Source organism: Megascapheus bottae, chromosome 2 (assembly GCF_031878675.1).
Source record: "Megascapheus bottae isolate mThoBot1 chromosome 2, mThoBot2.hap1, whole genome shotgun sequence".
In the NCBI taxonomy this organism is placed as follows: domain Eukaryota; kingdom Metazoa; phylum Chordata; class Mammalia; order Rodentia; family Geomyidae; genus Megascapheus; species Megascapheus bottae.
This window is the reverse complement of record NC_143510.1, coordinates 14527207-14541373: the sequence shown is the minus strand read 5'-3', so window position 1 is coordinate 14541373 and position 14167 is coordinate 14527207. Positions and strand designations below refer to the sequence as shown.

The window sequence follows — 14167 nt, the reverse complement described above, 5'->3', positions numbered from 1 at the left end:
ATCAGCTGCAAAACGCTGTCTAAGGCCTAGTGCCACCTTGACTGTGAATGGAAAACCAGAGCTATCACCCACTTCCTGACTTCACATTGAGATTAAGCTTGCCTACACCAAGCAGGTCAGATCTTAGCTGAATAGCCAAGAGCAAAGAGGAGAAGCTTCTCCAACTGCTTCGGCTGAGAAATCATCAGAATAGTATGATGGCCAAGAATAGCACCAATGTTTCTCTACCATATCACTCTGGGGGTTTATTTTGTTTTCCAAATGTGAGGACAAAATGCAGCTCATGATGCATGCTAAGCAAAAACTCTACTGCTGACTTACATCCACACAGTCTCTAGACTCTCATTTTTAAAATGAAGAATACAATAGCATCTAAAGACTACTGAGTTTATAAGAACTCCAACTCTAAAGAATGTGAAAACTCTAATGTAGTGTCTGCTAAGGGCTCTATCAACAGTGGAGAATAATTTTAGGATGATAATTATCCTATACATTGCCATTATTAGAAATGACCATGTATAATAAGCAATTTTGTTTCATCATGCATGAAATATCACACATAATAAGGACTGGAGAAAGGGAAGCACTCTCTTTGGGTAACAAGGCAATATTCTTTTTTTTCACATATTCAGGAGAGTTTTATTGCTTATTTCAAAGAAGGTTCATTGAATGATCTTTGGAAGTATTAGGGTTACTCCTAAAGATAATATGTGTTCCTTCTTTTATATTTAGAAACACAATGATACAGGAGTTAACGATTTCAACCTGTCTGTTATATGCCACATATGCTTTTGAGTTTTCTTCCTGAATCAACTTCCTCCTCAAGATTATTAATGAGGCTCCAACATGCATGTTTCAAGAAACCAGGCTTTGTAATAAAAATGTAGTCATCTACGCCATATGAATTGATTGGTCAGTGGCAGATCACATACAATAATAACAACTGAAAAAGTACTGCTTGCACACTGAATCTCTACCCACAATATTAATGTAGAGTTAAAGAATCACTAATCCATATGGAATGACAACAGTATAAATGAGCCTAGAAAACAATAAACATTTAGGATACCAGTTACATCTTTACCTTTTATTGTTAGAGTATTCCTTTAAAACAAGTTTACTGTAAAATGGTATTCTATGCCATGCTGGCTGCAGTCCCACGTATTCTGTATCTACCACATTTCTTATTGCTTCTTTTTGAAATAATTATTAAAAAGAGAAAGGAAAGGAGAGGTTAACTACCTAACTCAAGCCTTCAGCCTTTTCACTCTTCCAGACTAATGGAACAAAGACTAGAAGTGTTGGGTGAGTAGAGCAATAGTCATTTCCTCCTCCTTCTTTTATTACTCAAGGGCTAGTTCCATCTTAATAGCCTACACAGAACACACAGTACTGGAAACAGTGAGTGAAACTGACATTCCACTGGGACAAATGACTCTTCACGTAACTAACTATATTTGGGGGTTAGAAGTAGATCTCAAAGCAATTTCTCTTCTCCAGAGTTCTCATCCATTGAAAGTTGGCTGAGTTCATTTTGATTAAGCACCAGTACATGCCAAGATTTGGAAGGAGCTGAAGGTACTTTGATGATCGTGGTTGGGACAATTACAGGTATGAGAACTGTGAGGGAAGACATTATTCACAAAAGAATACATAATTCTGAACTGAGCCAAGAAATAAAAACCCTTGTTAGGCTGCAGCAATCGCAAAAACTTTCCCCAGTGACACAAAAACTGAAGACAAAAGCCAAGTGTAAAGTTTGAAGGCACAATTCCCACAGTCCTTTGGGGGAAGGATCCTACAAGAAACAAGAAGCTCAATCCCAAGGCCTTAAATTCAGTTTGTCTTTCTTTCTTTCTTTCTTTCTTTCTTTCTTTCTTTCTTTCTTTCTTTCTTTTTCTTTTCTTTTCTTTTTTTTTTTGCCAGTCCTGGGCTTGAGCTCAGGGCCTGAGCACTGTCCTTGGACTTTCTCAAGGCTAGAGCTCTACCACTTGAGGCTCAGCACCACTTCTGGCTTTTTTCTATGTATGTGGCACCGAGGGATTGAACCCGGGTCTTCATGCATGCTAGGCAAGCACTTTAACCACTAGGCCAAACTTCCAGCCCGTCTTTCTTTCTTTTTTTTTTTTTGCCAGTCCTGGGGCTTGAACTCAGGTCCTGGGCACTGTCCTTGAGCACTTTTGCTCAGGTCTAGCACAGTGGCACTTCAGCCATAGCAATACTTCTGTCTTTTCTTGTGTATGTACCAAGGAATCAAATTTAGGGCTTTGTTCATGCTAGGCAAGCACTCTACCACTAGGCCACACTCCGGGCCCCTTGAATTCTTATTAAGGAGAGAGAGATGTTGAGAGGGCAGCCAACAACAGCAGAGGTATCTGACCAGACAGTCCCAATGGCATCTGCTTTTTCCTAGCCTCTTCAAGCTATCCAAATTCTCAATCTTGTTCTAAAGAGCAGCTATTGGAGCTCTGAATAATTTTTTTTACAATAAATTCCCTTTTGTTTCAGGTAGTCTAAAGGAACTCCTGCTGCATGAACCCACCCCACACACATGCCATAAGTTGTTCTCGACTGTATTTATATATGGGATTATGTGTCTCTTTTTCTATAAGAAGATTGCTTACCTCATGGGGACTGGAGAATATCTTATTTCTCCATGAAATTTTTATAAAAAAGGAAAAGATAATAATAATAAAAGAAATTTGAGAACCTGGAGAAGTGACTGACAAATTCATAGGAAGCACTCAATAAATGCAAAGTGAATATGATTAGAGAATTAAGAGGTTTGCCAATAACAAGTATAAGAGCTAAACTAGATATTTAAACGTAGAGACAGAACATGAATAAGACGTCTTCCATAATTTACTTCTACTGTACACTACTGTGGAAATCGCAAATGTTCTGCAGGCCATCTTATAATGTATTACTTTTTAAAATAAGTCTTAAGAAAAAGTCAGTATGCTAATAACTATGCCTCAAAAACATCCTTGCTAACTTAATCATGATACAGAATTTCACCGCTATAACTCCAGATGGGTAGAATAAAGATACTAATATATATTAGTATATTAATATATTTATTATATATACTATATATAACATGTGTTATATGCTATAATACTATAGTATATAGTACATATACTATATATATTAATATCTTTATTCTGCCTATATATATTCTACATATACATCCCAGAAGCCAACTCCCTACCTTTTCTATCTTAAAGGGCAATTCACAAAGTAAATAGCCAGTGAACTTAGTTTACAGAGAAATTTCCATCTGTTTTTCTACCCCCCCCCAAAATAAAGTACTTTTGCTCTACAAATTTGCATTGCACAAGGAACTGAAACTTAGAATTGAAATGGACATGGAATTTTTGCTCAATTTTAATGGCTTTTAAAAAATTCTTGGGTGGCAAGCTTATACTTCAAGAATATATGAGCTGCATATAAGTCTGAATTTGATCTGCTTTAAACAATGTTACCATGTCCTAAAATCTTGGGCATTATACACTTTCCAAATGTACAATGTCATCAAGGTTTTATGATATTTCCTACAGAAACTCAATAGTCAAGTAGCACTTCATCAGCTGAAGTTTTATTCGAGTTTGAGAAAAGAATGCTACAACCACAACATGAAAACTACTATTCACCTGAATTTTGTATTGCATTTGGAAAAGGAAATTCCACTAAATACTTACTATACATTTACAATTTTGACCCTTACCTAAAATATTCCATAACTTGGCATTATGGAGTGGACCCAAGAATATGATATCAGGGACAGAAGTGCATTTGGGTGATTTTTCTTCCTACAAAAGGTTTATCAGAGTTTTTCTGTCACCTGGAGTTCTCTATTGTCCTCAAGTGACAAAACATCTAAGCACTGTGTTTAGGCAGGTCTTCATGGCCCACATAGCACACAGGACTTCTGAAAGCCACGATTCCAAAGGCAAACTTGACAGATCTGATGTGCAAGACCAACTTTACCAAGTTGAATGAGACCAGCAAAGGAGCATATCCAGCTTTACTGGCATTGAAACACAGTGTGAGTTTCCATGGAAGTAATATTACAACACTAACACTGACATATGTTTATTATTCCTTCAGGACTACACATTCTAACCCAAAGCTATTGCTATTCCAATTCAATCGTGGCTTACAACAGTCAAGTCTGCTGAACACAGTCAAAATTTCAAGGCATCTCCAGCTCCAAAAACAATGTCTTCTGCATTATTTCTACATTCAGAGAGAGTGCTCAGGCCCTGAGTTCAAACCCCAGGAACAACACACACACACACAAACACACACACACACACACACACACACACACACACACACACACAGAATTAAGAGCATTTAATACCAACTCTTAGCAAATAAGTCACTGGAATATTATTTCCCAATTCCCAATTCACTTTTACACTTCATTCTTATTTTCCCTGTCACCAAAAAACTGAGAGAAAATAAATATTTTCATATAATTTACATTAAAGAATTTTTTCTCTTTGCTCAAAGACAAAAAAATTGTCTCTAGGTCTTATGAATTTGGGCAAGAAAAACATTAGCCTAAATATTCCTTGATTTCTGGGATTAATAATTAATAACAAATGTCCTATCACGTTATTTGTTGTCTCTCTGAGTTAGAAAAGACATGAGAACTTATTTATGAAAATATAGGTACATAGATGAGAGGGAGTGGTCTACATATTGGGAATTTATTGATAACTTCATAGAAATTATCCATAGCCAACAAGTATCTCTGTCCTTGAAAGAGCAGGAATGCTTTTCTCAGAATAGAAGGCAGTGTGTGACCCAATTTTGACCAATCTAATGCACCTACTCAAGACTTTAACCCTAGAGAAAGTTCATTCAGCCATTCGTTCACTAAATATTTACTGAGCCAAGTATACTTTCTAGGCACCAAAGGTCTAAGAAATAGAAAACAGTAATAAAGCTTACTATTTTAGTAACATGCCAGTAATATGAAGAAATTTAAATATACATATATTTGCCACAAAGTGACATGTCTATTTGGGAAAATAAAGTGGTATGGGAAAACACAAAGTATGAATGTGGCAATGCTATTTTATATATGTCTGTGCAGGTAATTTGAGCAGATATCCAAAAGGTAGAAAAATATTAGCCATATGGATATTTAAAGCATAAATTTGGAAGCATAACCAGAACATAATGGTACATAGGTAACATAGGTAATTTATCACTCTACTAATAACATTTAAAAAGTAAAAGGAGGTATATTCACACACATATAATGCAAAATATATTTGAAAACATAATCTCCAAATATATTTACCTGATATGTTCCAAAATTTTTCATTTATTTTTAACAGAAAACTTACTGGCATCATTCACATTCTACTTTTCATGGTATCTTCAGAATTTGGTATGAACCTCACATTGAGTACAAATGAAGAATTTAAGGCCCCTGGCTAGCAAACTAGGCAGTGGAAGTCCAGGATGAGTGTTCCTACAGAGATGAGCAAAGTCACATGCCAAGAGGACACACCTGATGTTTCTGCAAGAACTCACAGGCTATACTGGCCAGTGTGAAATGAGTAAAGGGACAAGAGACAGACATCAAGAGATGATCATGCAGGATAATATGGGTCTTCTATCATCAGTGTAGTGAAATGGAAACCAAGGAGATGGAGCAGCCTCATAGCATGTGATTCATGCAGCTGCACTGGCCTCAAGCGTCTTTTAATACTCTGCTAAATTATTCTGAATTTCTCAAATTCTAAACAAGACGTTTCACATTTCCATTTTTACTGTGTCTCCCACAGATTATATAGCTGGTTATAACTCGAGAGTTTTTGGTAAGAAAGTGACATACATTATGTTCTGATTTAAAAGGATTATCCAGTTTCTCTGTTGAGACCAGACTACAAGAAACATATAGATAAATGTAGGACGACAGCTAGGAGGTTGGTGGTAAAAGTGAAGCGAATGATGAAGGTGAGGAAAGAAGACAGTCCCATTTGTGGCAGCAATAACTCAGTGCCAGGCCACATCCTGTCCACAGTAGTGTTCTGGAGACCCAGTCCTGCCACCCCCTGCTAGTGTCCATTCTGATTCGGGAATGAATGTCAATCTAAGAGCTCTGTCTTTCTAACATATTTTTCTTTTCATAAGATACCATTGAACTTATTTCTTTTCTTGCTCATCATTTCTTTTTCCTAAGAAAAGGCAGGACAGTCTAGAGTCTCCCCAAAACTGAGCACCACAGACAAGGGGAATTTTTCACATGATGGTGCTATTACAAATTCAAGATTATAATAGATAAATGAGTCACTTAAAGATGATAAAAGGGGGAAGACTTTATGTGGTTTAACATCTTGTTGGATCACTAGAGCATCTTATGCATTCCCTCCGCTGATTGCAGTTGAATAATGTGGATAAAACATTATTCCCCACCACATAAAAAAAGTCTACATGGGGTTTGGTCATTGGTATGGCCTGAATGTTAATCTCAAAATTCATATGTTGAAACTTAGCAGCCAATGTGATAGAATTAAGATTAGATCTCTTAAGTCATAAAATCCAAGTCCAACTGCACAGAATTAGCAGCCTTATAAAAGGGTTACAGAAACTAGGCATCCATCAACATTGTCGCCCTGAGAGAATGCAGAGTAGAGTCAAGGCTCCATCTTGAAAGCAGGAAGAAGGCTCTGGTCAGACAACAACCTTGCCTGCACCTTGACATGGGAATTCCCAACCCCAAGAATCATGAGAAAGTAAATTTTGTTTTTCATATATTATTCAGTCTTGAAGACTTTGTTACTGTAGTGGGAATGTACCAGGCCTACCTAAGTTTATGCAATTATAGAACATGTCTAGAGTGATGGATATAAAATTCATTGGAATACAGAATCCAGACGAATAAAAGTGTAATAAAATCTCCCCTGTATAACCAGAGAAGCCAGAAGTTTTTGAAGTTTCTAAAATATACCTAAAGACCAGTAAAATATATTATTCAATTCACAATAAGGAAAAAAGAAAAATTAAAATAACCTTTTAGGCTTTTAAAAAATTCTTTAATTTTCTAGTGCTATGAACTGAACAAAGGGCCTAGTATAAGCTAAGAACACTCAGCTCATGTTCATCTCTATCATATTAGAATTACATCTGAGTGTAAAAAAATCTGTCAATTTTTAAAAAATCACCTATACTTAGATTTTTGGTAATCAAATAAATCCACGAGCTAATGCAAACATTATATAATACAAATATTAACACACTAAAGAGTAGTAGATAAATGCATATATTTCCTAATTTAAACACTTAAGAAATTATTTTCCATGTGTGCAAATTTTTTTTAATGATGATATATTTTGTTGGGTGACACCAGTTCTAAAAGGGTATGTCAATCACTCACCTTTTTCTGAAGAACGTTGATTTTTCTTTCCTTCACTTCTAGCATATCTTTCATGTCACGAATCTCTCCAGCCAGGGTCCCTTTCTCTTCTGTGAGGTCCTGTAGTTGCTTTGTTTTTTTGTTCAGGAAAGATTCTTTCTCTTCCAATCGTAATCTCAGTGCATCTACCTGAAATCAGGGGAGAAAAAGCCTCTGATTTAACAAAGAAGTTATTACTAATTGAGAGTGGTTTTATGGGGGCTTGGAGCCTGTGTCTACAGAGCACAATATGATCAAACAACTACTCAGAGATACCTGAATGCAATACCTGAAGGCCACAAATTTCCAGTCTGTACTCTAGTGGAAAGTCTTGTGACCATCTGTCAACAATAATATTTCAAGTGTGTAAAGATTCTTGAAATAAAGTATTGTCAAATTATAATACACCGTCATGTTTATTTACTTGCTTATTTGGGTGGAAACAAAGCACATTAATAATCCTTGCACTGAGCCCACAGAGGGTAAAACAATGGCAAAGATTTACAGATGAGCATTTATAGATGAGCTTTTTCAGATGAGCATCTGGAAGAAGAGATTGGTATGAGCAGAAAATCCTAAATTAGCACAATAAGTGTTGTCAACATGTGTTTGGTAGAAAAAGCATCCTATTTCTACCTGAGACATAGATATGTTTTCTAATTAGAAAATTATAGTTTCGGCCAGGAGTTTGGCCTAGTGGTTAAAGTGCTTGCCTAGCAAGCACAAAGACCCGGGTTCGATTCCTTGGTACCACATATATAGAAAAAAGCTGGAAGTGGTGCTGAGGCTCAAGTGGTAGAGCTCTAGCCTTGAGAAAGTCCAAGGACAGTGCTCAGGCCCTGAGCTCAAGCCCAGGACTGGCAAAAAAAAAAAAAGAAAATTATAGTTTCTGCTTCTTAAATGTCATAAATAAAAGAAGAAAATATAATCTTTATTTTTGTTTGCTTATTTTGTTGGTTTGTTTTGGTGCCCGTACTGGGGCTTAAACCCAATAAGGTCTGCATACTCTCACCTGCCTTTTACTCAAAGGGAGTCATCTACAACTTGAGTCATATTTTCACTTCCTGCTATTTGCTAGTTAATTGTAGATAGGAGTCTTGTGTGCTGTCTTCCACCCATAACCCTTATATCCCGGCCTCCTAAGTAGCTAGCATTATAGGAAGGAGCCATCCATACCAGCTAAGCTTTAATTTTAATTTAACACTTAAATTCTATGTAAAAGAGTATCTTCTATTAAAACTACTCAATATGGATCAATATAGACCCGGGTTAAATTCCTCAGTACCACATACATAGCAAAAACAAAAAAGCCAGAAATGGTGCTGTTGCTCAAGAGGTAGAGCTCTAGTCTTGAGAAAGCCAAGGACAGTGCCCAGGCCCTGAGTTCAAGGCCCAGGACTTGCAAAAAAAAAAAAACCCAAACCTATAGAGATGGGGCTGGGAGTTTGGCTTAGTGGTAGACTGTTTATCTAGCATGAAAGCATACACAAAGACTCAGGTTTGATTCCTCGGTACCACATAACTAGAAAAAACTGGAAGTAGTGCTATGGCTCAAGTGGCAGGGCTCTAGCCTTGAGAGTCCAAGGACAGTGCTCAATGCTCAGGCCTTGAGTTCAAGCCCCAAGACTGTGACTTAAGTAGTAAATGTCTGACCTAGTACATACAAGATTCTGTCTTAAATCTACAATCCTACAAAAAGAAAGTGACATCTATGTGAAAATCAATTGTTATTAACAACAGGCTAGGAGACTTCTAAGTAAATAATCCTTTCAAGTGCTGGTGTCCAAGACTAAAATCCTAGCCAGGCCCGGGTAAGAAAGTCTGTGGAACTCTTTTCTCTAATTAATGGCTAAAAAGCCAGGACTGGAGCTGGGACTCAAATGTTAGACCACTAATCTTGATCAAAAAACTACAAAAAAAAAAAAAAAACCAAAACTGCAGGGTTGCTGCCCAGGTCCTCAGTTCAAGCTGCTGGATGAACATAAAAATATTATTTAATATGTAATGATACTTGATACTTGATATATTATTCCCAAAACATGTATTTGTTAATTGAATATCGTTTTTTTTTTTCAGTTGTGGGACTTCAGTTCAGCCACTGAGCTTTTTCTATTAAAAATTTGTCAGTTGTAGGGCTTGAACTCTTGGGCATTGTGTTGTCCCTGAGCTCTTCAGCTCAAGGCTCACCCCACCCCCCTTGAACCACAGCGTCACTTCTTGTTTTTTGGTGATTAATTAGAGATAAAAGTCTCATGGACTTTAGTGCCTGGGCTGGCTTTGAACCCCAGTCCTCAGATCTCAGCCTCCTGAGTAGCTAGGAATATAGACCCACTGAGCTATCTGCTCAAAGCACTCACTCTTCTACTTTGGGCCATAGAGCTCCACTTCAGTTTGTAGGTGGTTAATTGGAGACAAGAGTCTCACAGACTTTCCTGACGGAGCTGGCTCTGAACCGTGATCCTCAGATCTCAACCTTCTGAGTAGCTAAGATCACAGGCCATAATCCACCAACACATATACATACATTTAAGACTAGAATCCTTTGCCAAAATGACAATGCTGACATTTCATCAGACAACACTGCCATCATCTATATGCAGTAAAATTCTTGTGCTGAGGGCTGGGAATGTGGTGTAGTGGTAGAGTGCTTGCCTAGCATGCATGAAGCCCTGGATTTAATTCTTCAGTACCACATACACAGAAAAAGCCAGAAGAGGTGCTGTGGCTCAATTGGTAGAGTGCTAACCTTTAGAAAGCCCAAGGATAGTGCCCAGTCCCTGAGTTCAAGCCTCAGAACTGGCCAAAAAAAAAAAAAAAGAATTAAACCCCTGGAACCTTAGTAATACCTTGATGTATGCTGTATGTAAAGGCATGAAGGTCTAAGAACCATTTATGGGTTATAAGAGTCACCCCCACTAAGATGAACTATTTTGTGCTTAGATTCCATGATGTGAGAAATAATGCACTGGGTGTACTACAACAAATGAAAATTAAGGAAAATCCTAAGTGACTATATAATATGCACCTGCAAAAGGATGCTTACAATTAGCTTCATACTAAATGGCCTTATGTATCAAGGTTTGCTCTATTGCAGATCTCTGCTAGTAGAGCCCAAGGTTTCTACTGATTAGGACAAATGAGGGAAACCAATGAGCCTAAGTTCCTTTTGAGTCTGGCTTACTTCACTTAATATGATTTTTTCTAATACTTTCCATTTCCTAACAAATGGGGCGATGTTGTTTTTTCTGACAGCAGCATAGAATTCCATTGTGTACAAATACCACAACTTGTTGATCCACTCATCAACTGAGGGATATCTAGGTTGGTTCCATATTTTTGCTATGGTGAATAATGCTGCAATGAACATTGTTGTGCTAGTGGATTTAGTATGCCCTAGTTTATGGATGGTTGGGTAAATGCCAAGTAGTGGAATTGCTGGGTCATAGGGGAGCTCTATGTTTAGCTTTTTGAGGCACTGCCATACTGCTTTCCATAGTGGTTGAACCAGTTTGCACTCCCACCAACAGTGTAGTAGTGATCCCTCCTGGCCACATCCCCTCCAGCATCTGTTGTTATTCATTTTCCTGATCCTGGCCATTCTAACTGGAATGAGGTGGAATCTTAAGAGTTGTTTTGATTTGCATTTCTTTTATGACCAGAGATGTTGAGCATTTCTTCATGTGTCTATAGGCCATTTTTGTTTCTTCTTCAGAGAAGACTCTCTTTAAGTCTTTGGCCCATTTTTTAATGGGATAGTTGTTACTTTGGAGATTAGTTTTATTGAAACAAAAGCCATATAATGAATGATTGTTGTCCTTAATGTACTATGTTATCTTTCATCTCTTTTGCTGTCCCTAGGTTATCTCATATTGTTACAGTATCTCACTTTGTTATCTGATATATTGGATTTATTTGTATTTGGTTATTTGAAATTGGATACGGAAGGGGGGAAAACCAAGACGGGGGGGTGGAGGGGAGGGTAATGGGGACCAAGACACGTGAAAGGGTATCAATATATGTGAATTAATGCACCTTTTATCTGGCAAATATCATGTAACCCTTTTATTAATTACAATAAAAAAGGATGCTTCCAGAAATTGTAGTAGTATCATTTACAGCAAATAAGATTGGCCTCAGCCATTTACCCAATCGTCCAGAAACAAGGATATACTAAATTCACTAGAACAACGATATTCATTGCAGCACTATTTACCATAGCAAAGATATGGAACCAACCCAGATGTCCCTCAGTTGATGACTGGATCAACAAGATGTGGTATTTATACACAATGGAATTCTATGCTGCTGTCAGAATGACATCCACCCATTTGTAAGGAAATGGAAAGACTTAGAAAAAACCATATTAAGTGAAGTAAGCCAGACTCAAAGGAACATAGGCTCAATAGTTTCCCTCATTTGTCCTAATTATTAGACAGAAATTTAAAATAGAACAGAACCTAGATACATAAGGCCATATAGTATGACGTTAAATGAAAGGACCTCTAGGATATAGAAACAAAAGCCATAGGAGTGATGTTGTCCTTAATGTACTATGTTATCTCTCATCTCTTTTGCTGTCCCTTGGTTATCTCATATTTTTGCAGTATTTCACTTTGTTATCTGATATATTGTATATATGCTTGATTGGTTATTTGAATTTGGATAGGGAAGGGGGAAAACACGATGAGCGGTGGAGGGGGGAGGGAAGGGGGTATCATGACATGAGAAAGGGTATCAATGTATGTGAAGTAATGCACCTTCTAGCTGCTGAATATAATGTAATCCTTCTATTAATTACAATAAAAATATATGAAAAAGATTGGCCTCAGCCCATATGCACACTATCAGGAGAGTGAAAAAGTAAAAGTGTGGTGTATTTGTACAGAAAATATAAAACCACTAAAAGTGATAAACTTCAGATATGTACAGCACAATACTGAATCTTAAAAAACAAGTTTAATGAAAAAAATTGGGAGGATTTATTGCTTTATTCTGTGTCAATTTCTAAAATAATTCTAAAGTAGGTAAAAACACTCTATAGTGGTACAAAAAGGAGCTATACTACCTGAAGCAGGAAAGACAAGCTAAATCTTTCATTTTCTAAATTGATTAGAGCACTGGATAACATAGTGTACCAATATACCTAAGTTCATTAAACTGTGAAATTTAAAGGGCTTAGGTTATAACTTACAATATAATAAAGTTGAAAATATAACTAAAGCTAAGAAGTATCTTGTGACAATAACTTTCATGAATGAGACCAAAAAAAAAAATGAAACCACAAAACCAAGCCTAGCAACTATGTTATCACATATGTTCTTGGGAGAATAAAGAGGTAGAAGACAACAGAGTTCATATGGGTGATAGGTGCCAAGGTTATAGTAGGGTTTAAGTAATAATGTTACTACTAATAATAGTAATACTAAGGTAATAATAGACTTTATACACCAGAAACCATACCAAAAGCCAAGAAGCAGAGCTATCAAAATATTTGAACATAAATGAATGGAAAGATAGTGTCTTGGGAAGAAATGGGATTGTAGGAAGTGAAGGCATTTTCATTTCATGAAAATGTTGCTCCTCAATAAAAAAATTTACATGGAGTAGTAAAAGATCCAGAATAGCAAAAAAATCCTTAGTCGGAAGAACAGTGCTGGAGGAATATCAATACCAAAATTCTAACCCTTTATTACAAAGCTGTAGTAATAAAAATAGCTTGGTACTGGCAGAACCATTGGAATAGAACTGAAGTCCAAGAAATAAACTTGAAGAAGATCTATGGCTACCTAATCTTTGATAAGGGAGAAAAAAAACAGCCTGGGAAAATGACAGCCTCTTCAACAAATGGTGCTGGCAGAATTGGCTATATACATATAGAAAATGAAGTTGAATCCTTATATAGCACCCTGCCACCCTGCACCAGAATCAGTTCCAAATGGATCAAAAACCCCGAGATAAAAGTAGATATCCTGAAAAAACTATAGGAAAAAATTAGGGAAACACTAGGGCTTGCTGGCACAGGTCAAAACATTGTTATAGGGCCAGGAGTTTGGCCTAGTGGTAGAGTGTTTGCCTAGCATACACGAAGACCCATGTATGGCCATTATCAAGAACTCTAATAACAGATGCTGGAGGGAATGTGGCCAAAAGGGAATACTACTACACTGTTGGTGGGTATGTAAACTTGTTCAACTATTCTGGAAAGCAGTGTGGAGGTTTTTCAAAAATCTAAACATAGAGTTCCCCAATAATCCAGCAAACCTACTTCTGGGCATCTACCCAACAAACAAGACCATACTAAAGCTACCAGCACAACAATATTCGTTGCAACATTATTTAACATAGCTAAGACATGGAATCAACCTAGATACCCCTCTGCCCCTTGGCAGCTGAATGGATCAAGATGTGGTATATATACACAATGGAGTTCCATGCTTCCATCAGCAAGAATGACATTGCCCCATTCACAGGGAAATGCAAAGACCTAGAAAGAAAATTATATTAAGCAAAGCAAAGCAAGCAAGGCCAAAGGAAGTATAGATTGCATGGTTTCCTTCATTTGTAAGAACTAGAATATTTCTATGATATTCTTAGCAGAACATTACAATAGCCCAGTCTCTAAGTGCACAGGACAAGACATGATGAAGCATATCAAAATGAACTCCAAGAATTGGAAATAAAAGTTCTTATTATGTTCTGTATGCAGTTATTTCTACTTTTTCTTTCTGTTTTAGTTTTCTGTACCCCTTG

The 14167-nt window shown here is 36.9% G+C and overlaps 1 protein-coding gene across 12 annotated transcripts in view; it reads right to left on the bottom strand.

The window, feature by feature from the left end:
- Window positions 1–14167, bottom strand: part of Erc2 (ELKS/RAB6-interacting/CAST family member 2) — a 909407-nt gene that overhangs the window by 530458 nt on the left and 364782 nt on the right. For all 12 annotated transcript variants that reach the window (XR_016533027.1, XR_016533028.1, XM_090320748.1 and 9 more), the window contains one exon: window positions 7400–7567. Coding sequence is in view for 10 of the 12 variants with exons in the window: in XM_090320748.1 (XP_090176874.1) it covers window positions 7400–7567 (168 nt within the window). In the remaining 2 variants the exon portion in view is untranslated. The remainder of the gene's footprint in view (window positions 1–7399; window positions 7568–14167) is intronic.